Source organism: Corvus moneduloides, chromosome 2 (assembly GCF_009650955.1).
Source record: "Corvus moneduloides isolate bCorMon1 chromosome 2, bCorMon1.pri, whole genome shotgun sequence".
Taxonomy (NCBI): Eukaryota; Metazoa; Chordata; class Aves; order Passeriformes; family Corvidae; genus Corvus; species Corvus moneduloides.
In genome coordinates this window covers 45,974,421-46,000,025 of record NC_045477.1, presented here as the reverse complement: position 1 = coordinate 46,000,025, position 25,605 = coordinate 45,974,421, and the positions used below count along the sequence as shown (strand labels likewise).

The following is a 25,605-nucleotide window of genomic DNA, read 5'->3' as shown; positions in this document are numbered from 1 at the left end:
AAGTGTCCTTTAGAAATAAAATAATTTTTTTTTAAATCATATTATCTCTTGTTTGGAAAGTATTTGCAGTTGCATTTCTTATGTGTGATCAAAAGATTGATTTTTCAGGTAAGAAAAAATGTGATTTCTCAGTGAGAATATGGACAAGCAATTGTGGTTTTATCCAGAGCTCTATAATGCTGTTTTGCTATGAAGAAATTCATAATGCTTTTACTGTACTAGTCATTTGTTTTGTAAATGATCAAAAACTAAGATAATTTGGAGGAACAAATGCTGTTTAATTGCCTTGTTTTATAGCATTTCTTTTGATAAGTACTATCAAGACATGCCATTCAAAACTAATAATAGAAAGTACCTATCCTGAGAAACTAAAAAAATGAGGATAAAAAAGCAAACAAATCCGAAAAAGCCCATACTGCTGCTCTGAAGAGAAAAAAAATTTAAAAAAAAGAAAAGACCAAAGGAGAGTTTTAAAAACTCCCCAAAATAATGGCTGTGGAAGTTTGGTAATGAACTTATTCCCAGTTTCAATGAGCAGGTTGAGGAATCACTCAGAAATGTTTGAGAAGCAAACCAGCAGTTTTAAAATCCTTGAGCTTTAAAAGCATCTTTTCTAAAGTTTGCTGATCCAGAATGATCAGCGTAAGTCTGTATCTCTACCTGGAATGTATTAAGTCCCTTGTTCTTTCATTTCTGCTGTCCCTTTGAGGATTCATGCAAATGTCTGAAAGGTAGGTGTGCTTTGTGCTATATTAAATCACTCGTTCTTTTGGCAATGTTCACCTCCAAAGCTGAAATACAGTCAAAGAAACCTTGCAGCTCTGATACACTTGAGGTACTGCAAATTAATGCACTGTTTATATTACCTTAAAGCTTTATTTGGGACAGTGGAAGTTAGGTTTTTAAATGTGAATCATTTTAGTAATTCTAAAAATCTTCTTAGCTAATACATTCAAGATTAATTTATTCTGGGGGTAGAGGGGAAAACTCAAACCACATTCTGCCAAATGCCAGTTCTGAAAAAAATGTTTCCTTATTTTATTAAATTATTCTTAATTGTTCATTTATTGTAGTACCTCATTTGAACAGGTATGTTTTTCATGTCTAGAAGATCATGTTTATAACAGAACTATGTAAAACCATCTAGAAGGACAGCATGAAAATCAGGATCATTTTTATTTCTGGAATGATCCTTGATGTTATATCCCAGAGTTTGAAAATCTTCTGAAGTGAAAACTAACCTTCTGGTGCAAGAAAATCTCCTCTAAAAATAGAGTAAGCACTGGGCTGCAAGAGGTAGATTCATGTTTGGTTGTATTAACCACAGTAGATAAGACATTCCTGGGAAAAAGTGTCTGAATAGCAAAATATCCTCAAGTATGCAAATATTTTGTCATGACTAGAGAACCTTGCAGATATGCATAACTAAGGAAAGGTGCAATTAAAGCAAGGTTCAGAAAAAGAAGACTCTTACAAGATCAAATTTGTAATTTTCCTGTTCTTTTCTCATGTTTCAACAAATAACAGCTACAGAGAATCATTGGGAAGGAAGATGACTTGAAAGCAGCTGGAGACGAAACAGTACTTTGGGTATGAAACAGAGATACATTTTCCTTACAAAAACATTGTCATGTTCCCCATGAACTTTGTTATTTTTTCAGAGTTTTTAGGTAAGTATGTAAGCCTTAGTATTAGTGCTTTAATTAAATGAAAGGACATGATTTGTCAACTGCTTTCTAACTGGGGAAGAAAAATGTTTGTCATTTCTTAGCCTTCTGATGAAATGTATGCAATCAGTGTGTTTCATGACTGTGTTCTCACTTGGTTCTTAGGTTTCCATGAGCCTCTCTTTCAAAGTAACTCTCTTCTATTTATGAAAAACTCAGAAAAAACTCCATAGTGCCATATGAGAATAGAAGGCTTTCCAAACGGAAATCAACAGCTTAAGCTTAGCCAAGTGCTGCTGTTGCAGTGATATCAGCTTATACTGAGTTTGTTTGAAATGTGGTTATTGTCACTGAGGTGACAAAGGCAAGGATTACTTAAGTTAAGTCCAATTCCAGAAAGAGATGGCATAGATGCAGACCAGAAGAAACAATCCTAGAGTATGATCTCCCAGCTGGGAAAGAGGTTTCGCTGTTTGGTGGACCACTAGCAAATGGTAAATGTATCTCATCAGTGAAAGGGACAGGTAAATTCCTGCTCTCATCTGTTTTCCCCTGAATCCAGCCACCTACAACCTCCCTTCTTCTCAGGAAGAGTCTCTTCTTCAGTCTGTAGTCAGCACAGAAACAAGATATTCTGTAGCCTGGGTGACATTGAGTGAAACTGAAAATAGAGATGGGGAATCCTGAGCATACTGAAAACACCTCAGAAGAAGCTGATGAACCATTTAACAGCCAATAGGACAAGCGAAAATGGGCTCAAGTTGCACCAGGGGAGGTTAGATTGGATATTAGGAAAAAATTTTAACTTATGGGATGATCAAACACTGGAACAGGCTGCCCAGGGAAGTGGTGGAATCACCATCCCTGAAAGTGTTCAAAACACATGTGGGTGTGGTGCCTAGAGACATGGTTTAGTGATGGACTTGGCAGTACTGGATTGATGGTTGGACTCAATGATCTTAGGGATCTTTTCCACCCTAAATGATTCTATGATTCTAAGGAAGGGGAGAGTACAATTGGATTATTTCCATCTATTACTATTAGATGCTGCTTACATCAGCAACTTGCTTTCAGCTGTAAACTTTCAGTTTACTCTGGGCATGAGGCAGTGGCTGCTCATGTTGGAAGCATTCAGTAAGGAGTTTATACAGGGCTCTGCTTTGTGAATCACGCGTCAGCAGTTTCTACAGAGTTGCTCACGTTCTTTACTTTTTCACCTGCCTGAGGAAAAAGTGGAAGTGGCTATTGCTGACACCATTAAAATTTATTAGGCATAAACTGTCTTCTGATTCACAAAGGTTTTCCTCCCTCAGTGTGTATTCAATTCAGTTAAAAATTATTTGATTGACTAACAACCATCTCCTTTCTTGAATCTTTTCATCAGTCACCAGATTAAAATAGCTAGGATTAATAGGGTTGTCTGCTCCTCAAAACGTATTTCAATTGAGACTTAACTGCCATGACAGTGAAAGAAAAAGGATCTTTATTCTGCATGAATGCACAGCTGTAGTATAAAATTTCCAGAGAAACTTTGATACAGTTGGACAGATTAGTTATAAACACATAAGCTTATTGTGAACTAATTAAATACCTGAGCCGGAATGTCTCTATTTTGTTTTTGTCTTGCTTCAAAATTTGTCTTCAGACTTCTCCATTGAGAAAAATCTGAAGTTATTGCAACCAGAAAATGTTATTTAATACAGTTTCTTAGAAGATTATAAATGGAATTATAGTATGAAAGAAGAATTAAATAGCTTTGGGGAGTACAGCTAACTTGAAATTACTCTGGTTTCTATATTTCTACTTGGCAAAATCCAAATTATCATCTTTCTCCTAATTTTAATTTTCCTTCCTGTCTTGGTCTCTCACAAAAGAAATTGGTTATCTTTGTAAGCAGTGAATGTGACTATACAGTGTAGTTGGTGGATGTGTTTTTACCCTTTATTTTTAATAATTACGGCAGTCATAGTATTGCTTTCAAGCAAAGCCAATGAAGCATAAAAATATGGGGCTTAAGTTGATTAAGTTTTTTGAAAGTTGAGATACTGCAACAGAATTTTGGTGTTTGGAATGGTTCTTTATTTTTACAACACCTTCTCAGTTCACTGGTTTTTCAGAGTAAACCCAGTCTCTGATACCAGATGGCAAATGTCACCAACCTAGGAAAATACAGTTTAAATGGTAGTCTGCAACTTTGTTTAACCAGGAGGTATATCCAGGTGTGTTCCCTGTACAGTGTGTAGACAAAGGTCCCAGTCATTTATTTACTGTATGGTAGTACCATTTAATACTTATCAAGTTACTATATGAGGAAAAGAAAAAGCAGCTTGCTGTTCTCCCAGGGTGCTTGTATCCCTGCCTTTTTTACTGAGACTTTGACTTACACGCCTAAAATTCAAATTTTCACCACTTAGTAATGGCCCTTGAATGGGATTACAGTGGAATTGCTTATCCAGATACATGTATTTCAATTGAGGGCTTTTATTTTTCCAACATTGTAATTGATGCTGGAAGAAAAGCAAAAAAAAAATCTGCCCAGCCTTAACTGACCCCATCTTTTAGAAAGTTCCATGCTAAATTTTGCAGAGCAGGCAATCTCGTAGCAGAGGTTCACATGGTGAAGGAGAGCTGCAGAGAGACTTAAAAGACTGGAACCTGCTTCTTCCTAATCAGACTGGAGAAAATGATGCAGAAGTCAACAGAGGCAGTGACTGCCTCAGCTCAAACACCCTCCCCACAGGCCAAAGGAAATGCTCCATCTGGCATCCTGCAGAGCTGTTCTTCATATGAAACATCCAGCTGAACATGTGACCATGGTTCATGGAAGAGGAGAGCCAAACTCCCTGCCTGGAGGTGGTCTAGATTACAGTAGGAAAGTGCATGAACTAGAAGATTTGGTTTATTTTGAAAAGGCGTTGCCCGGTGAACAGCACCTGTTGCTTTTGTGTTACTGCCCTGAGTTCCTTAAAAGGATACTCTAACAGTGTAAGGTGCTTTAGTGTTCTGGCCATGAAAACTGTGCTAATGGGGGCAAATATCTACGGGACAGACCAGTTGTCTAGATCAGGGACTTTGCTCTCAGGCCCTTCAATTTAGATTAATGAGTTCTCAAGTACTTCCAATACCTCTAATTTAATGTGCTTTATGTAATGAGTAAACTTATAAATCAGTTTTAGGTACTGTTAGAAAAGGAATGACAATACAGAGTGTTCTATATTTGTTCTTGAAATGAAATTAATGTTGGGAAATACGTGCATTGTCTCATTTCCAGATGATTAAACATATACTTCTGCATTCCCTAGTGACTACATTTTCATACAAAGTGTGAAAAGTATGATTCGGGTTTTTTTAACATTTAACTAGTAGTTGGAAACACAGCTACTAATCTCTTTTAAACAGAAAACTTTTGAATTAAAATTGACTATATGCGGTGTACTTTTAGACTCACATTAATAATTTCTTATTATTCGTGTATCAGTTGTTTTAACCTGTCTACTTCTTTTTTTTTATATTTTTTTTCTGTGGGTCTAAACGAGGTAAATGGCATTAGTCATTCACACATTTGTCACTGCTTACCTGGTCAATACGAGGATTTACACTTGGACCTTCGGACATTGCAGAATTGTGGTGGATCTCCTCAGCCACAGGAACTGTGCAGGCGGTCTTAACTTGCCCATCTGCTCCCCTAGAATCTCTAACTGGTTTAAAGTCTTTTACCCAGTGCTTCAAAGTCTGCCTAGCTCAGTGTAACTAAAGACTGCCTAAAACTGAGGGAAGGTGGCGGTTGGGAGCTATGCTCTTGTAGTGCAGCAGTACTCTGTAACAGGGGTGCTACACATCAAATTTTACAAGAATCTAGTCCAAGACTAAAATGAATATCCCTCCCCAAAGAGTCTGTCATTAATCTTGTAACCCCTCAGTTGAGATGGAATGCACATTTTTTCTTGACGTATCTTATCCAACATAAATATGTATGTTTGCTATCAGCAATTTAACATTAAATTCTGTTGGAAAGCTTTTCAATACTTTAAACCAAAAAGTGTGATGTTCCTGTGTGCTTTAAAGAAAGCTCTCCAGGCAGGCAAATACCCTAAAGAACCAAACTGACACCAAAATATTAGGCTATTCAAAAAGTGCTGGGTCATTTTTTACCTCATGGACAAGGAAGTTACTTTATTTTTCCATTTGATCTGATGACATCATAACCTCAAGAGAGAGAAAGAAACACGTCTGAACAGGGGCTGGCTGTCCCAGGAGTTGGTCACAGGCCGCCTGCGCCATTTTCAGCACCGAGAGCAAGAGGGTTTGCGCGTGCTGAGGATGGATGTGCTCCGCCTTTGAGGCCAAGTCTGCCTTGATCAAAAGAGTGGGTTTCATAGCACATCACGCCTCCCAAGGGGGTCCTCATTATGGAATCTCTTCTTTTTGTGTAAAGTAATATTTTTAAAGCATGCCACAACAGAGAAGCGGGGCCTGAGTTCTTGTGAGGAGCTGTCCCCAGCTGTGTGTAGGAGCTGCTTTTCCAGGCTGCCAGCAGGGCATCAGTCAGGCAGCCTTGGGCTTTGCAGTGCAACAGTGCCATTCCTTGACTGCTTGGCACAGTCGACCTGCTGACAACAAGACAAGTTTCAACCTGTTTCTATTTGGGGCATAAAGTATCTCCTACAGCATCTACTCCCAGATTAGTTTTAGCCCCTTTGGGGTGGAAACCGTTTTTATTCTGTACCTCCTTATGAATTGATGCAGAACTGTGGTTGATGCACTGGTACCTGAGGATGTCCATGAAGTTACATGTTCTTCGTTACTAAAGGCCCTAAGTGTATAGCAGAGTGATTCCATGGCATTAGTTGTTATTAAAAAGCAATTAATCCTCCCAGTAATAGGAATTATGGGTGTTACTGGATGCTGTTTATTGTTTAGATGTTCTATCAGACTTCTCAAATATTGTCTATTATACCATCTGTAGAATGAGCTGTGCACATTTTAGCCCTTCTGCATCAGACCTGAGGTATTCTTAAATCCTACCTAGTAAGATTATGCATTGCAAAACATGAAGAAGCTTTAGTATGCATTTACGTTATGATGAAAGTTGATTCATCATAAAATACATCGTTTCATTCTGGAACCCACTTGAGCCTGTCTGGGCTTTGCCAAAAAGGCCTGCTTTTGGAAATCTGGATCTCCTGGTCCCACTAGCTGGCCTGTTTACAGTTCTTTTGTCTGACTGTAACTGTTAGGATAAACTTCATAATGGACACATCTTTTAAACCTTCTTACCAGAACTGAGTTGTAGGATATATCCCAGCATCTTGGAGACTCTCAAAATGACAGAAAGCTTGAATTGTCATGAGCAGTGTGCAAAGCTAGCCTGGGATAGAAGCCTGGCATGATGAATTGACTGAGCTAGCAGCTTAAAAACAAAGAGGATTCCAGAGAAGTGGACTCAGAAAAATTTGCAAAGATTTAGTCTTACCTTTGGAAAGATTAGGGACACCACTAGCAGACAGAAACTAAGATATTGTCCTCCTTGCCCAACCTCACTTCTCTACCCATTCTTCCATCTACTCACTCTCCTTCTGTGTTAACTAAAAAACGTATTCAATCCAAAATACACATTATTTCTACAATATCTAGTGAAATAAGACATTGCACAGCAAATACCATCTCTCAGGAAGCAAGCAAGAGAACAAGAAGTGAATTGCAGATTTTAATCATGGTGAATGCTTTCCAGTCATGCCTCAGGCAAAATCTGCAAGGAAAGGTGGTAAGAATCTAGAGACAGTAAGTCTATTAACATTTCAGATGAGTTTTGAAAGTCAGTTAGGTACATTATTCTGAAAATCCCATCTCACTGTGCGATAAGTTTCTTCTCAGTGGCACTTGTTGGTACTTGCTGCAGTATCAGGTCCTTAATGTCAAAAGCTCAGTGGGGAGCTACAGGATTAGGTAGGTCTTTGCCCATGACTCAGTGTTTGCAGCATCAGGCCTCTTATGTTAACAGCCTGTGTAATGTAATAAGGAAATAACTTGTGTTATCTGATCTTACTTAAAAAGGAATAATTGCATAATTCAGCAGTTCATGTTGCTTTTGAAAAGTGTAGGAGGCGTTAACATTACTCTAGGAAAATTAGCCTATGTTTGTAATATGTGCACACATGTTCATTAGTTCATAGACTTGTGTGGCATCAGATTGTGTGGTCTTTGGGATTCTTTGTCTGAACCAATGGACCCTGGAACATGTCTGAGTTCCCCAGTTGTGATACATGTCTCTGCCCCATCCTGTGCTTCTATCAAGATGAAACTCAGACTATTGTGATCCATCCTTTTTCCACTCTGTGCCTCAGCTTTCTGTAAAATGCACACATCAAAAGGGTTCTATGCTGCACCCTCCCAGGGCCTGAAGCACCCAGATACACCAGAATACAAACTTTCACTCCGTTTAGATAGTGATTCAAAGCTACCAGTCTGGTCTGCTTTACAGCTTGGGATTGGGTTACCATTTCATTCTCATTGCCAAGAGAGACATTCCAAGTGTAAGTTATTCTTTTACCCAAGCTCAGGAGGGCGAGGTGTTGGAAATATTAATAGAATTCTCATTATCTTCTAACAAAGATTTGTCATGTCGGTACTAATTCATACAGATCAGCAGCAAAAGCTCCTAATGGTTCTGTGGACAAAAAGGAATTATGTACTAACATGTACTTTAATTTAATAGCATTAACTTTAGGAAAAGCAATTTTTTGAAATTTTACCCTTAAGGTGTAGTCTCTGTGGTCTCCTATTGCATTTTATGCTTTAAAGAAATGTACTGTTTTGTAGTTTTAAAATATATTTAACTCTCACTAACATAGTGATTGGACATCTGCCAACTTCACTGTGGAATTTCAACTGATAAAGAAGGTAGTCAGCAAGTAGGTGCATATTTGTTATAAATCCAGGGATAGGCTTTGTCATCTTAGATAAGATGAGGTAGGTATTGTTTGTATGCCTTTTTCTATCTTGTAACTAGAGAAATATGAATAGAAGAAAAGAGCTTTTTCAGTCACAGACTCAGTTTTGAAAAGGTTGTTTTAAACCTCATTTTTCAGTTTGTTTTCAGTACAACACTGATTATAATATGGAGTAATTAAATTAGAAGCATTAAATTGTGGAATCATGAATTCAGTTTATAAAATTACATCAGCAAATTTATTTCTTGCATTTTTCAAGTCTCCTTTACACATGTAAGCAAAACCCACAAAAACCAGATTAGAATCTAGCTGCAGTGAGGGATATGTGGATTCTTCTCTGTTTCTTCTTAGAAAACTTTGCATTCTGATATAAATAGTTTGGGTTTGAATTTCAAATAAGCATACATGAATTTTTGACTTTTGGCTTTCAAAAAAGCATATACCAATGTTTATGCATCAGTCTTCACAGTAATCTGAAGTGTTTAAACTTCAGAAGGATGGATCTTGGGGGTATTTAAATATTCTTTGCCTGCAATTAAATGATAAAAGTTCAGTAAGTACAGCTTGCATATGGCTTGAAAAGTGTTTTTTTCTAGGTTCACTCATACATAACTCATATCAGTGGCATCTGGTGAACTGTAGCTTGTAGTAGAAATGAGGAATGTTACTGCTTTAACTATAAAATAACTGTGTCATGTATGCAGTAAGCATGAAACATGGAGGACTAATGGGACTTGTTATTGATGATGCTGAAAGCTAAATAATCATTAGTGTTAAATCTTATGAATAGACTCTTGTCTTTCATCTTACCTCTTCAACCAGATAAAAGACACAGAGGCTATTTGGATGTCATAGGAATAGTTTGCTGAAATCCCTACAGACTTTTAAAAAAAATTCTCTCTTCATGTTTCTTAGTGTTTTGTTGTGTTCAAAGAAATGCCAGTATGCTAGTGCTGAAAGAAGAATAGAGCAGAAATATCCAGCATTATGTGTGGGTTTAGGCTTGTTAAAGATTGAGTTGAAACTGTGTGTATCACTTCTCTGCAGAAATTCCTTCTTGGGATTTTAAAAACATTTTTAAAAGTCACTAACGCTGAAAATTTCCAAGAAGCCTGGTAAGACAATATTATAATAGAGTGTTGTCAGTGTTTGTATTTTCCTAGCTCCATTTATTAGACTATCATGAATGTTTTTAAATGGCTGTAACATGTTAGAAATACCTAACTAAAAACTTCCTTACAGATATTAACTTTATTTAAGCCTTCTATTCACCTAAGAATAAAGGTTCTTAAAGATTTAACTTGCAACCTTCTCCATTTTGATAATAAAATGCACTGATGGTGGTTGGAAATTGTTCTTATCTTTCATACAGAGTATTTAGAAGTGTATTTGTAATACACTATTAGCAGTTGATGTGGAAGAGTTGTTTAACTCTGAGATGCTGTGCGATAGCTTTGGGAACAGTAGTTAAATTTCAAGTATCTCTTGTGAAATTCTAGTTCAAATAAATATTTTTAGATTCATGGTGAGTATTAATGGTCATGCAGTGCATAACAATCATATAGTTCTTTTGTTTTATAGGAAACAGAACTGGACAGCTGTGGTGTTAATACCATGTTGCTGGTACATTTCTTTGGAAAACAAGGAAAGGAAAAACTTCGCTTTTCCGAGTTTTTCAGGTATTTTTTCAGCTGGGCAAGCCTAACAGGAACCAGTCTTGTTCCTACCCCCCGTGCTTTGTACCAACACTGGCATTAATCTGACCTCACACTGAGTTGATTCAGAAAGTTAAGCAATGAAGTGGAGATTATTCATGATTTTGCATGATTGAATTCCCCATTTAGCTCCTAGAGTCTGCTGTCTGCAGGAGCTGAGCACTGTGATAACTCCAAGCAGCAGTGGGCTGGGAGGGTTGGGACTCCCATTCTTAGCAGCTGTGTGGTGGTGTTCTTTAAAACAATGTGATTCATGAGTATTTTTTGTGACCAAATCACAAAAGAAGTTATTTCTAATCAATTAAAAAATATTTTCTGAGCTGAGATACCTCCTTCCCCATTAGAGCTGTCATGGTAAGCTACAGGCAACTTCTCCACTTGCTTCAAATTCCAATTTCTGTTGAAACTTTCCCTGTGCCTTTTCCTTTACCCTTTGAACTACTTCTGCAATAGGACTATGCAGATACCTGTCTGAATCTTGACAGACATCTTGTAGCATGGCATCAAGAGAAGATTATCTACATCAGTATTACCTTTTCTACAAAAATAATCAATCATTTACAGACTGCAAAAATAGATTAATGTGTTTTACTTCAGTTTGTATTCAGAAGTGGAGAATGTGTGGCAGTGCTCTTAAAAATGAATGTTTTTGCAATCAGTAGACTAAAAAGTGTTTGGCTCCAGTGGCTCTGGTGCATACCAGTCTTCAAATAAACAACCTTTCCCTTTTGAAGACCTCAGCCGAATAGGAATCTAAGTGAGTAAAATAAGTTTAAGATGTCTCCAGCTCCCTTTTCTATAAATACCATAGATCCTCTCAATGAAACAAAAGGCAGAGAGCACCAGTAAAAGGCTGTGTTTGCATATACAGTGTAAACTGAAAAGCCTCAGGTTTTAGATAAAATCCTACATTGACCGAATGAGGCATGACATTGATGAAACTATGTACCTTGTACATTCAGAACGCATAGGTTAAAGACCTTTGCCTGCCACACAGATAGAGGCCTGTAATCAAAATCAAACTCCCACATCTTGCTCTTAAAATTTGTGGGATAAGTGTAAGGTTTAATGCAGGTAATTTTTCAACAATGGCAGTTACGTTTCGTAGGGCTGGAATGTGCCTCTTTATCACTGCGTAGACACTCCATCTCAGCTGCAGCGTGACAGTGGAGTTTATTTAACACGCAGAAAGGTGAATAAAAGGATCGCTGTCTTTTTAACCTCTGTGAGGATATCACCTTTCACATGATTTTATTTGCTAGTAAATCAAGCACATCATTTCTGGGTTCCTATTGTTCAGAGAAAATGTGATTTCTATCTGATGGCCTCTCATAACACTTTACCTTATGCGGGAAGCTATTGTTGGCTGTTTGATCAAAGTGCCACACTGTTTTTGCAAGAAATGACTGATGAGCTGTACAGACATAGATCATTGTCAAAAGCTGAAAATAATGATGGTAAATGCTTTTATCATTTTCCAAGTTCTTGCCTAGAAAGCTTTTCCATTGATCAGTGTAGTACCTAGTAGAAAGTAGAGGTGATTAAGTTTGATTAGGACACACTAAAACTTGTCACATTAGTTAAATACACAGATATTGCTGTGCTGCAGAGTCCTTAAAAACTACTAAAAAAAAAAAAACCAAAACCACTAAAAAAAAACCCTACACAAAAAATACAAAAAGAACCCCCTCCCCCAAAAAACAGGAATACTTTCATTGTGAAATTTCACTGTACTTACATGGGAATTCTGAAAGCTGAGACCACTGTTCTCATCTCATCACTTACATATATTTTCCTCATGCTCCCTCTTTTCAGTTTGTGTGGCATTAGAAAATCCATTTGTAAGTGTGCAACCATCTGTAACTACACGTACACCAGCCTTGTCAAAGCCTTTTAGCCCACAGTCCAAACATTTTAAAAATGTCAGACAGCCACAGTCGATATACCAGGGCAATTAATTTGCCCTCTTCTTCTTTCTTTGCATTCAGATGGCACAAAGAAAATGGAAACTGTCTACATCTCTTGCATCTCTTGGAGCAATGAGGCTGTTGTAAACCAGTTCTTGTGTCTCCCTTCCTACTGCCCTGACCACAGGAGGCACACTTAGGATAGGGAGGGAAAATGGTTAGGTGCTTGCTGGTGCTTGCTCCTTAGGAAATCACAGGTGTTGATACACACACGGACAATCCTCAGGCGTTTTTTTCGTCAAATGTAAAGGTACTTTCAGAGATCTTCAGGCTCCTTAAGGTAGGACTCAGGGAACACATGTTCAGCTCCAGACTGCTAGATTAGTTCTTATTAGTTGTATTGTCCTTAACATAAGGACAATATAGTAATTATTAGTAAGAATTTACAATTTCAAAGGCGAGAGCTTGCCCTGGCAAATGTTAGGAAATTTAAATTTCTGGAGTATGTTTATGTATATCACTACTAAAGGTGTGGCCTCTTAGTCAAATACAGCTGGAGCAGTATTTTCCTGTAACATTTTAAGAAAATGTAGAAGAATATTCAGTAAGCCTAAAATCATGTACCAGAGAAAGGTAGATTTAATACAGGAAGCCGACTTTCTTCTCAGAAGATCTGAACAAGTTTCTGTTTCACATGACCACCACTCAGTTTTACACCTCAGTAATCTTTCATCTTCTAATACCAGATCCTATCGTAGAGAATGGCCCCAGAATTCAAGGCTTTTTTGTTCTTTTGTATGGATTTCTCCTGGTTCTTAATACAGAAATAACTTTTGGTCTTTTCCTTCCAAAAAACAAATTTAACTTGTGCTTTAATGTCCAGCTATATCATATGTACTATCTTTTATTCTGAGTAGGAAACTATTTCGTTTTCTAGGTATAGGAAATATTTCTTCCTGACAGACACTGGGGGTTTTTTCCCCCTGAAAAACGTCCCTTACTGATCTTGTTTAAGTATGTCTAATCCTGAATAAAAGAGGAGACAGTATTTCACTCCCTAAACAGTTTACGACTGCTGTGATTTTTTTCTGTAATCTGTCCCCAAGCAAGCTTAAATCTGTCACAGTCTCCTTGATGGAAAAAAAAAGTGCAGAGAGTATGGAAAGGATATTCAAAAAAACTCACTGATCGTTGTTTTTTTTCCTGGGATGTCTTACAAAAAAAGTACTTCCCAGTATAGTTAAATAATGGGCCTCTTTTAACTGTATGAGGAAAATTAACATTTCAAATCCAGTTTATGGCATTTTCTTACCTGATTTCTTGCTTCCAAACTTTTCATCAGTTAATGGAATTTTGTACCAGAAATATTGTTTAATTATGGTTCTTTTTTTATTTCTGCTTTAGATTGAAAGTCACAAATGGTATAACCATACACAGATCATGCCTTTTCCCTACCTATCCTGTTTCTTTCTTTCAGTATTTTGAATTTCTTGATACATTTTATTTGAAACCTTTCATTTAAGAAGCCAGAATGATCCAGGCTGGACCCCACTGCTAGTGCTGACATTTTTGGGGGGCTGTGGTGTGTGTGTGCCAGTGCATGGATGCAGGATCTCTTTCAGGTAACACTGTCAGCCAGCAATCTGTGCTTCTGCTGTGATGACAGTTTGTACATTTTCAGTGATTTCCATCTGGGAATTTGGAATTGCTTTGCAGAAATAGAGTGTGATTGCCTCCTTACTTGTCTCTGTTCCTACACTTTTATCTATGTGTGTGCATATAGAGAGAATCCTAATACACACAGAGATTACATCAAGTACAGCCAAGATCAGGCAGTGAGGAAGTAGAGAACAGGAACAATCTGGCTTCATGATATTCCTATCATAACTCAATCTGAGTATTTCCCAAATACTTAGTAAAGAGGTTGAGAAAAATATTTTTCTTTATTTCCTGTAAGCTTAGCAAACGAATAGCTTGGTTAGTTTCTACAGAACACTTACAAATGCAAGTGAGTTGTTTGGTTTGGTTGGTTTGGAAATGTTAAGGATAGTAAATCAAAGAGGGTTTTGCCTGCAATTCTGAAAATTGAGAGATCAATTAACTGCCTTAACACTTGCAAACCTGAATTTACAGGCATAGATCTAAATGTTCTCTAAAGGTTAATGGTCAAGCCTTTGTTAGATTTTCTATATTCTGATTTGGAAGTCAGATTGCAAAAAGGCAACTCAAAGCTGGTTTGCCACAGTCTTTTGGTGCAGAGAGGGTTATCAATTCTTCAAAAGGACTTTGGTGTCCAAAGAGGAGCCAAAGCATGGTACAAATGCTGGGGTGGTATATCCATCACTAACTTTGTTGTTAGATTTCCTTCCTAAAAATCAGTGATAGGAACTGGTCAGTTCTGCATTAAGAATGTTAAAGCTCTGCACAGACAGTTCAGGTCAAGAGGTAGAAAAAAAACTTTCCCTAACATTTCCTTTAATGTTTCAATCTACTACTTTGTGTGCCATAAAGAATACAATGCTAGCGCTTCTCCACTTGGAGAGGGAATAGCTGCATTCCTGAGGTCTCCACTCTCTTATTCATTTTCATTTCTATTTGTGGTGGATTAACACTATTAAAGCTGAGTTGCCAAAAGCCTTGAGAGACTCCCTCTTTCTAAAGTAGAGCACATTAGAAAATGAGGGATAAATCCTGATAAGGTTTCTGGATGCTGTTGTAACACGATAACGAATTTGGCCATTGGCCTTCAACGTGGGTGTTTTAGAGAGTGTGGATAAAGTGGGCTGTCTTAAGGAAAGTGCTCTCTTTTCCTAGCCTTTTCCTCATCTTATAAATTTATGGTTTACCTCTCCTTTTTGTTACTTGGAAACTTGGAGCTTTCTTTTCTTTTCAAGCTACTATAGCATAAGAGTATTCGCAGTGTAATTATTTTTTAGTTGTAGAGCACATCAGAATCCTGTTCCTGTACTTGAATTCTGACTCCCTACAAAGTCCCCAGCCAAGATCCCACTGACTTTGGGAGAGTAGGAATTTCATTCCTGTGCTTGTTTTTTCTAATATATGGATCCATTTTGAGGACTTTGCAGCTGAAACTCATTGCACTGTGATCCAGAAGATACAAAAGGAAGTATCCCTAGTGGTGTCTTGACATTTATGTATCAAGTTTTATTTCCTAACCAGAAAGTTATTTTTAATAACTTTTAATAACTTTCACTTAAAAAAACCTCATTAGGATTTTTAACTCTCACATCTGGGAATAAGAGTGACCTAGAATGCTGATGCGATGATTCATAGTATTTTAATTATTGTAATACGGGAAGCTATCACATAAAATTTAAATTGCACATTTCAGCTACTGCTCCAAGTAGCAGTTGATACAGCAGGAAATCTTCCCACTCTGGCTTGCCAGGAGCAAGCCTACAAGTTAAAATGAACTTCAATTAGAAGAGGGTGCAGAAGCACGAACATGCTGAAAATGCCACAGCCAAACCTTTCACTGTTTGCTGTGGCTTTGCTGCCCCTTTCAGCAGGCTGATGTGTGCAGCTTGGTGGTCTCCTTCCTCATCATGTTGAAATGATTGATCTTTCAGCTTTCCTGCCTTTATTGGGTGTGGCTAGAGGGCAGGTCACCAAGGCTTTTCTGCTTAAGGAAATGCAATATTCAGAAAAAGTGGAAGAATCTGTTTCTATGTCGTCGCTTGTGGCTAGCGACCAGTAAAGCAAATGACTGAGAGCTTGCCCCCCAAGATAAGTAGCTCAGGTCTCAAGACCTTAAGTCTGTTGCAAAATATGTCCACCTTCCATAGATAAAAATCCAAGAAAACAAAACACATGTTATCTCATTTCCCTGCACCCAAGTTCTAGGCATATTTCTTTAAGTGACCTCATTTTCAGCAACTTCTTCTCCTCCAGACCAGATGTTACATGGGTTAGAAACTACAGTCAAAGATACTGTTCTGCAGTCTTGGCTGTGACTTCCAGCCAAGTACAAGCCACACATCCCAGATACCATCTTCTCCTTGCCTGTGATGGCCGCTCTCAAAATGCAGCCAAGTGGCCCTAGTCAGTCTCTGCTGGGCTGACTCCATGCCTGGTCTACATGCCAGGTCCATGCTGTTCTTCTCCCTCTGCTCCTCGACCTCCTTTCCCAAGACCTGAGGACACTCTTGGGGGCTGTGGGTGCGGCTGGGCTGCTTGTGCCGGCCCATGGAGCCAGTCTCCCTGGCACACACTGGCTGTGGTGCTGGCCAGAGGCAGCGGTCTCCTCATGAGTTACAAAGACAGGAGCTGGGCCTGAAAACAGAAGAGTGGTTTGCAAGCTGTGCAAGGCAGCTCTCACTGCTCTGCGAGACAAGGAGCTGCCCGGTCACACTGGTTGCACTAACTGGTCCTTTGGTGTTTCATCCACTTCTGAGAGGTAGAGTGGGGGAATTGAAAATGTGTCAAGTCTTAAGGTGGACTGTGGAGGTAGTGTTAGGCTATACTGTGGGATCCCCTTTACTAGACCAGAAAAAGGCACATATAAAATGTGACAGCATTTTGTACCCCTCCTCAGTATTACCCTAATTCAGCCCTAGCCTAAAACATGAATTCACTTCCACTATCGCGCTTTTATTTACCTGCATGTCCTGAGCTGTGAAGCATTTGTTGGCCCTTTATTTGCATGTGCAGCTCTACCTGTTAGAGGAAAAAATGCAAGAGAGAGCTTATGCTGGAACAGCAGTCTTCAGCTAAGCCCTTACAGACTTCACGGAGCTTTGAGCTACTAATTGTCCAAGTGATCTCATTAAAGAACTAAAGATAGCTGTGTGGACTCAAATGCCATAATTTCAAGGGAAAGAATTCAAACCCAGTGAGGCCATGCAAACACTGATGAGCAAATGAGCCTCTGTTGATACTGGCTACATAGACCTTTAGCTGTCCTCTTCTCCAACTAATTGCTTTGTCCCAGTATGGGAGTACTTCGTTCCCTCCTGTCAATAATTTTTGCAACTCAATAAAGCAGGGTTCTTCTGAAATACTGAAGGCATTCTGGCAAGCACCACTGGTTCTAGCCTTTATTTAAAAGTCATCACTTGTTTTTGGATTGCCCCATTTCTGAAGTGGAAAATATCAAATGGACCACACAGTATTGTCTGTGTTAACTTTTTCAAAATTAGTGCTAGCCATGTAGACCAAACTGGGGAAACTCAAAGCTACAACTCAACAGTTCCAGCTCTGTACCTGCAGGTTGTTACTTGCTTCTTTTAATACTTTTTTCTTTCCTTCCTGAAAGAATGGGTGTCTCCTAAAAACCTTGATGTTTGTTAACTTTCAGGCAGCTCTCTTCTTACCTTCCCAAACCCCTGCAACATCATTTTCTGTGCTCTTCAGAACTCTGTACAAGTCAATTATAATCCCCTCTAATCCATCCTCTAGTGAGCACAAAACTGATTTGCCAAACCTCTGTATGTAGTTACAATCTTTGAGACTTTCAGTCGTCTTCTCCTACAGCCATTAATTCAAATTTCCTCTTTCACCTTTGTGATTATTATGGCCTCATCTTTTCAGACTTTCCGGTCCTGTCATTCCTCTCTTATTAATATGAAACCTCATAAATCATGTGTCAGGCCTTCAGTTACCATGTCCTTTTTCATTCATTCATTATGCTGCTGCCTTACCAATTCTTTTATCTGGTTGTCTGCGCATTCTTAAACACGAGTAAACCGAGATGTCCAATGTGTCCCTAAGTTCTGCTGGCAGCAGCCGCCTGTGCAGGCCGAGAGCGCGTCCTGCTGGTGTCCTTATGGAAATGCAGCCGTGGAAACATCCGCGAGCACCGGGAAAATTAAACCGGGGGGGTATTTTTAAACAACAGTGTCGACAGTGTCTGTGGCTCAGAGCTGGTGTCTGCTGCACTTAGTAGCTAAGGGAGTAGTGGTGATCAGGGATGGAAGTATCAACTGTTGGAAAATATCTGTTTACGCTTAGATTCATGGAAAATCTGCAAACAGAAGTCCAAGAAATGGAATTCATCAAGTTTGCAAAGGGTTTGAGCGTCATGAGAAAAGAAGACTTTGCAGCATGGTTGCTGTACTTCACTGATGAGGAAAACAATGAAATTTACTGGCAGAATGTGAAAGACAGAATTGACGCAGGAGAGGTTGGTACCCAAAGTATGCTTTGTTTTGCTTCTTCCTTTGTGTGCCCAGGTTTTCATTTGAATGTGGTTATCTAATGAGGTAACCAGTTGCCAAATGAATTATTTCAGCCCTTGAATTTTATACAAATAAGAGCAATGATGATTTGCCAACTGAGAAATACGAATATCAACGAGTAGCCAATCACATCTAAACACTAAGTCTCACCAGATTTAATGACATAGGATAATTGGGATTTGAATGTATTAGTCATTATATATCATCTGAATTCTGTGATACTCTAGAACATCAGTTTGGAAGAATTCAAGACTTTCTGCAAGTTCACAAATAACCTGGAAGACTTTTCTATTGCCATGCAGATGTTTACTGTAGCCAATCGTCCTGTTAAGCGGGGTAAGTGCTGTACACCTTTCATATGGGTTTTCTTAAAGGAAAAAAAATCCATTTTAATTATGGAACTAATGTAAATGAGTTATCCCAAAGTAACACAGTGAAGTCCAAAAATATTATACTGCTCTGTATTTGGACTTAGTTCTATTTTATGAAAAAATAATAATAAAAAGTTTCCAAAATGTTTTCATTTATAAGTTCTAATGTGCTATCATATGTGGATTAATCACAGCAGACTAAAGCATAATTGTAAAATGGTTTGGGTTGGAAGGGACCTTTAAAGGTCATTTTTCCAAACCCTCTGCCATAGGCAGGGAACTCTGTCACTAGATCAGGTTGTTCAAATCCCCACCCTACCAGACCTTGAACACTTTCAGTGATGGGACAGCCACAACTTTGTACAGTTCCTTATGCCCAGTATGAATCTACCATTTTTCAGTTTGAAAGCATTTTGCTTTGTCCTGTCACTACAGGCCTTGGTAAAAACTCTCTTTCTCTTTCTTATAAGCCCCCTTGATACAGTGAAAGTCTACAATAAAGTCTGCCCAGAGGTATCTCTTCTCCAGGCTGAACATCCCCAACTCTCTTGGCCTTTCTTCACTGAAGAGGTGCTCTATCCCAAATTATCACATAATTTTTGTGGCCCTCCTTTGGACTCACTCCATGTCCTCCCTGTGCTGGGACCCCAGAGCTGGATGCAGCACTGCAGGTGGGGTCTCACCAGAGCAGAGCAGAGGGGCAGAATCCCCTCCCTGGCCCTGCTGCCCACGCTGCTTTGGATGCAGCCCAGGACACCGCTGGCTTTCTGGGCTGTGAGGGCACATGGCTGGGTCATGTCCAATTAACCTCAATATCCCTAAGTCCTTCTCCACAGGGCTGCTCTCAGTCCAAGTTAATTCTAGATGAGGAAGGATTTACTGAAACAATATATGCTTTAGTAACAGTTTGTAATAATAAAGCTCTTCCCTTATAGTTTCCTGAAGAAACTAAACAGTAGAAATCTCTTGCTTTGTCCATATTGCTTTCTCCATGTGCTTATGTAGTGTTATGCAATTATGTCGATCAAAAAGAAACAATGTAGTAAAGTGGGATTTAAAATAAAATTTTGGAGGAAGGGAGTTGATTCCTTCCCATATAGGAGAAACAGGAGCAATGCAACAAAAGTTTTGTGGACCTACAAATGCTTTTTGTTCTAATCTTGAGGCTGTTACTTAGTTGTTGCACTTGAAGGACAACTCCCGTAATTTATTTCAAAATAACAACATAAAAAGTTCCTAAGGAAATGTGGGAGGTATTAACATCCATTGAAATTAATATTTGATGGGCTCATGTGAAAAAACATGAGAGATGTGAGAAGATGGAAAGAGAAATACATGTTCTTGAATGAGAAGTGTTTGGATGGGATTTGAACCAGAGAAAACTGGGGGATTTAGAACTCGCGACTTTCATTACTACTCTGTTTATGCACTGAACCCCTCTGTGATGGAAAGCAGTCAGCTGCTGAGGTAACTCACAGATGTTACATGTCTACATGTCTAATCCTCTCCTGAATCTGGCTGAGTTCATTTTGCTGTTTGCATGTGTGTACATGTTGTGTATTCACACACGTGAACATTTATCTAAAAATAAGACAGTCTTTTAGTCCTTCCTTTCATTCTAAACTTATTTTTCTTCTAAGTTCACAACTCATCTTTTGTCTCTGATAAGGTGGCCCTTCTTGGTTTGAAGATTGTTATGCCCCGCTATTGTAGAAGATCTTTCTCCTTTTTTTCATATTGTATTCAAAAAAACTACAGTGCCATGTCTGGATTCAAATTCAGCTTCAAGAGTTGAAACAGTTAACATCTTTTCAAAGACCAAATTAACACTACTGTAAACATCCCATATTTTATGTCTTTTTCAAGTTGTGGTATACTTTTACAGAACGATTTTCAACTTAAATCTATTTAAACCAACTGTGAAATAATCAACTACATTTGTACAGGAATTGTTGAAAGAGACAAAGATGAGAGCTATGTCAGGAATGCCATTCCCTCTAGTAAGCTTCAGAACTAATATTTATAGCACTATTTATAAACAGCCCTTGTTTATGAAAGCAGAAGCACATTAATACTGCATTTATGACTTCATTGGACAACTTGCTGTAATAATCTATAATACTGCTATACCTCAATAACCTCCAGTTCCTTTTTGAAATTCAAACGTCCATGATGCCTTCAAAAATGCATCCAATTCATGTGTTGCAATTGTGCTTGCTATAATAAACAATAATCCTGTCACTCCTATGAGCTGCTGTTTTGTGGCAGCCCCACACACTTCCTCATCTTCCTTGAGTCAAAACTCCAAATTCTGTGCACCACGGGACCAAAAGTGGGGGGATAGTGGGTATTTCTGTAGTGCACATGGTGGTGTAAAGAGAAGAAAAAAAAAAGCTGAAGATGAAAATACATCTCCAGAGAGGTATGGCAGCTTTTTCTGCCACAAGCCCTCATTAACTCTTCAATATCATTTAAGAGGAGGTAGCCAACTTCTCTCAAAACCAGAACTGCAGGTGTGTGAAGCCGTGTGCTGTAAGCAGTGCATTGACCATTTGATGGTCGGTGTTTCTGCAGAGTTGCTGAGGAGATTGTTAGTTGAGGTGGAGCGTATCATAACGTACTGTTCTCTGAGGAGAAGAGTTTTCTTGCAGAATGAATTGTCATGAAACTGGCCTGAGATAAAATGGTAAGGTTCTTTATGAGAGCGTAGTGAGGCAAACACCATTCCTATGAACAGGTAACAGCCAAAAGTATGTAAGTTTTCATCTATTTTTAGCAAAAATTATCACTCATACTGTTGCTTGAGAAGTAGTGCGTTGCAAAGGCTTAAAATTAATAAGGATAGTGTTACAAAAGAATAAGCAAGCTCAAGAATACATGAACTGAGGCCTCCTAATAGTTTACTGGTTTACACATCCAAATTCTACAGTCAGGTTACCCATGAGACATTGTAAACTGGACAGAATCCTGCTATTTATGTGCTTTCCATTTTCTTTGCAATATCAGTCACCTGTGATGTAATATTATGTCTTTATTAGCTGAGTTCAAGAGAGCAGTGAAGGTGGCAACAGGACAGGATCTGTCAGATAATGTTTTGGATACCATCTTCAAGATTTTTGATCTAGATGGAGATGACTGCCTCAGCCACAGCGAGTTTCTTGGCGTCGTGAGGAACCGAATTCATCGAGGTTTGAGGGTAACAAGCTGACATAATTGTTTGTAAATACCACAGATGATTGCTACAAGTATCTTGCAAATGCTTGTAGAAACACAGGTAGAGTTAATGAATAGAAAAAGATATATATTTTAAACTGGATAGCCCTTACTGCATATGAATCTGGGAGGAGTGCTGACACTAAGAACTTGTTACTGCACATGTGAACTATGGAAGCAGCAGCACAACATTATATGTTGTATTTACACAGTCTGAGAATAGGAGTCTGTTTTGAGTAAATGCTAAACACACTTTAACTTTATTAACAGGTACCACAGCAGCAAGGCATTCAAGGTTTCTGGAAGTGTGTGAAAAAAGAAAGCATTAAAGGAGCCAAAGAACTGTGGAAGCAAACTGGGAAAAGTCCTTTTTAAAGCAGTCCATTTTTCTTTTGCTTAAGTGGTTTTTCTTTAGGGGAGTTTATCTGCCCTGTTTACATAATAACTGAATCAAAAATGCTCTTTTTTTTAGCTATAGTTAAAGTCATTAACCCAGACTCTAATGCAATAGTTTTATAATTGTTCCAGTGCAATGAATGTGGTTTACAGAACTGGTATCGCTTTTTCAACTCCATGCAGAAATACTCTTGTTTTGGGGAATAGTGTTGTTTACTGCTCTGTGGAGTCTGACCCTGCACTGTAGGATACAGGACACACAGGATTTAACAGTGCCCCCAGGCAGGAACATCACAGCAGTATCATCTCCTGTTGAAGGAGTGGACATCATTTCAGTTAGCCACTAACACAGCAGCCCTCCTTCTCCAGTAAGGGCAGAGGTCCACAAGGCAAAATCACTTGCACAACACATTTTAAATCAAGTTATCCTAAATCAAAAAGGAAAATTCACACCTCGTTATGGGGATCTGCTCATGTACTGGTTCCTGGTGCTTGATTACACCTTTTCCTGTGTGGATGTCTGCTTTGTCTGCCTTCATGGTGTTAATATTAAACTGGAAATACAAGACTGATAGGCTTGATGCAGGCTTTACAGTTGTACAGTTGTACATTGATCAATGAGTGTGCATTGAGTGTCTCAGATCTCTTCCACATAGTATAAATGAGAAGAAAAAAATCCTCATTCTATCAAACACAGTGGTAGCTACAGTTTGACTCATGACTATTTTGCTTTAATTGTATTGCAGAAGATGAATGCATAACAAGTAGTTATTTTATCTTACTAAAGACTGTGACAGGGAAAGCTGAAGTATCTCAGGAATTCAAGGTTATAATAAGCAATTGTTGAAGTAATGTGTCCAATAAAAAACCAAGTACAAATGTTTATTACTCCAAATGCAAAATTAGACCTAAGATCTTAAACACTAAAAGGAGGAACAAATCAAGACTAACACTTAGAAATTACAGATGAACACTTCTTAGCAATAACATAAGGTGCATCTCTGTGTACACAGGTGTGCACATTACATGTTTAGTCTTTCTTACAATCCCAGGAGCCAATAGTCACAGGTCCAGATCACTCTTCCTGGTTGGTCATGATATATAGGAGATGTATAGGTCATGATATATAGGAGATATATATGTAAAGCTGTCAAGGTTCTTCCTGTTTCCCCCCCTCAGTTGTCTGAGTTGTCTTAGCTGGGGTGAAAGCTTAACCTTTCAGGACAGGTTAGTGATAACAGAGATAATAGACTCAAAACATGGACTAGGGAAATGTCTCAAGAAAAATGACCAAGAAATCTCAACCACTCAGTGAGGAAATATCCATCCTTTCTTTGCATGACAGCAGCTATGTTTTTCTTAAAGTTGTAACTAAGCTGAACATGTGGTGCTTGGTTGTCGTTTCTTTGAGTTATGTGAGAAGAGGGGAGATTTCCATGATAGGTGAGACATCAGGGCAGCTTGCACTCAGTGCAGGGACAGTAGAGAATGCATTGGGAAACCCTAAAGGTCGCACCTGAGGAATACTGAGATTACTGAGAATGCGTTTGGTGTGTCAGTAGCTGTCAGGCAGATTTGTGCTGAGGACAGGTCCTACTGCCCAAGCCTTGGCACCGTGATCTCTCCTAGGGAACAGAGTGAGAGGCCAGCAAAGCAACTCTTCCCTCCATGGCCTCAGCCTGGAGTTTTAATCTAAAGTGTTAAAGAGATAATGCTTTTAGTCCTGTCATGGACATGCACCCAGAACAAGACCATGCCTGTGGGGGTGTCCTGAGACTGGAAGATCAGGCACCAGTGACCATCAAGGATCCCTTTTTCCCCCAGGAAATGATCCAAATGAAATTAACCATGTGGAAAGAATCCAAATACAGTAAACGCCTCAGCCTCCTCCCCTCAAACTGAACTCGTGCAGTGCTCTGTGGGCAGCAGGATACCAGGTGGCTGGTTTACTTTGTGTGTTTGGAAATTGCTTGTTGCTTCTGGTGGTGGGAGCAAAGGTGGGGCAGTGGGACTGGCACCACAGTACCACAGCCAGCTGCACTTCACCAAATTATCCAAAAAATGACACTATTGAAAAGAACTTCTGTGGCACAGAAGTGTATATGTGTTCAGCCAAAGTGTGCTTCGTGCCAGCTCTGGCTTTAATGCAAGGCTGCCTTTTATTTGTTGCTGTTTATATTTTGGCAAATCATTTTTACTTTGGAATGAAGATTATTCCCTAACATTTTATTCTGTGTGAAGCTAATAGGTTTATGATGGTTTTTATTGCTTTTGTGGTTTTGTTTTGTTTACTAATTAGTTCCTTCTTACAAGCTGTTTGGTTTTCTTTTGGAAAAATCAACTTATTTAGCTTTAGTGTATCTAGGAGTTTAATTCCTCAGTGCTCATTTCTATCTGGGTTTGTGCAATCAGCAGTATCTGCTTTCAGGGATTTCAAGTTTTATTTTTCAGCAAAAGCTTTGGTGCCAAGTTCAGAGGAAAAGCAAAGATACGTGCTTGGGTTTTATAAGAATTTTGTGTCTCTAGTAAAAAAAAAAAAAGGGGGGAATTAAAATTGAGTTATGAGTCATTTTCAGAAGTTATCCTGAAAGTGCAACCAGGAAGGAACTCCTTTAAAGGCCAGGGATGACTTGTCCATCAGACTTGAAGAATCAGACTCTGTGTTTAATTTGTAGTTTATTGTTATTTGTCAACTAAAATGCTTTATAAAACAGTCTTAAAATAATATCTCATTTTTAATACCTTAGGTTGAAAGAGATGTTTATGTATTTAGATAAGCCCTGGTTTTTAAGAAATTCATCATAGTTTTAGTGTTTGATGTTTTAGTTCCTTCTAGTGACTGCATGGTATTTGCAGCCTGTCTGTCGGCATTACTCAACACAATTTAGTTTAAGATTCATGCCAGATGCCAATCTAAACATATCAATTATGACTTGTTTTAACATTAGGAACTCTTCCTCTGAACAGAAAGATTAAAAAAAACTAAATAAAATTGATTTTTTTTAATCTACAACATTGCATCTGAATGTTATGTGGAATAAAGATGAACACATTGCACATTGCAGAAGTCTCAAAAATTGGTATAACATATATCAAAAGGATACACAAGAGCAAATGCAGCCACTTACAGCATAAAACTCCTTTACAGACTTGTAGTTGTTGTATCCCTATAATAACACTTTTTACATT

The 25,605-nt window shown here is 38.5% G+C and overlaps 1 protein-coding gene across 1 annotated transcript in view; it reads left to right on the top strand.

Annotated features, from left to right (window-relative positions):
• The window catches only part of MICU2 (mitochondrial calcium uptake 2), a 140,336-nt gene extending 114,907 nt beyond the window's left edge, over nucleotides 1-25,429 (top strand). Inside the window, exons 7-12 of the mRNA XM_032099414.1 lie at nucleotides 1,528-1,590; nucleotides 10,199-10,296; nucleotides 18,210-18,381; nucleotides 18,664-18,772; nucleotides 21,846-22,003; nucleotides 22,291-25,429. Coding sequence (XP_031955305.1) covers nucleotides 1,528-1,590; nucleotides 10,199-10,296; nucleotides 18,210-18,381; nucleotides 18,664-18,772; nucleotides 21,846-22,003; nucleotides 22,291-22,395 — 705 coding nt within the window. The 3' untranslated portion in view covers nucleotides 22,396-25,429. The remainder of the gene's footprint in view (nucleotides 1-1,527; nucleotides 1,591-10,198; nucleotides 10,297-18,209; nucleotides 18,382-18,663; nucleotides 18,773-21,845; nucleotides 22,004-22,290) is intronic.
• Nucleotides 25,430-25,605: the final 176 nt, after the last annotated feature.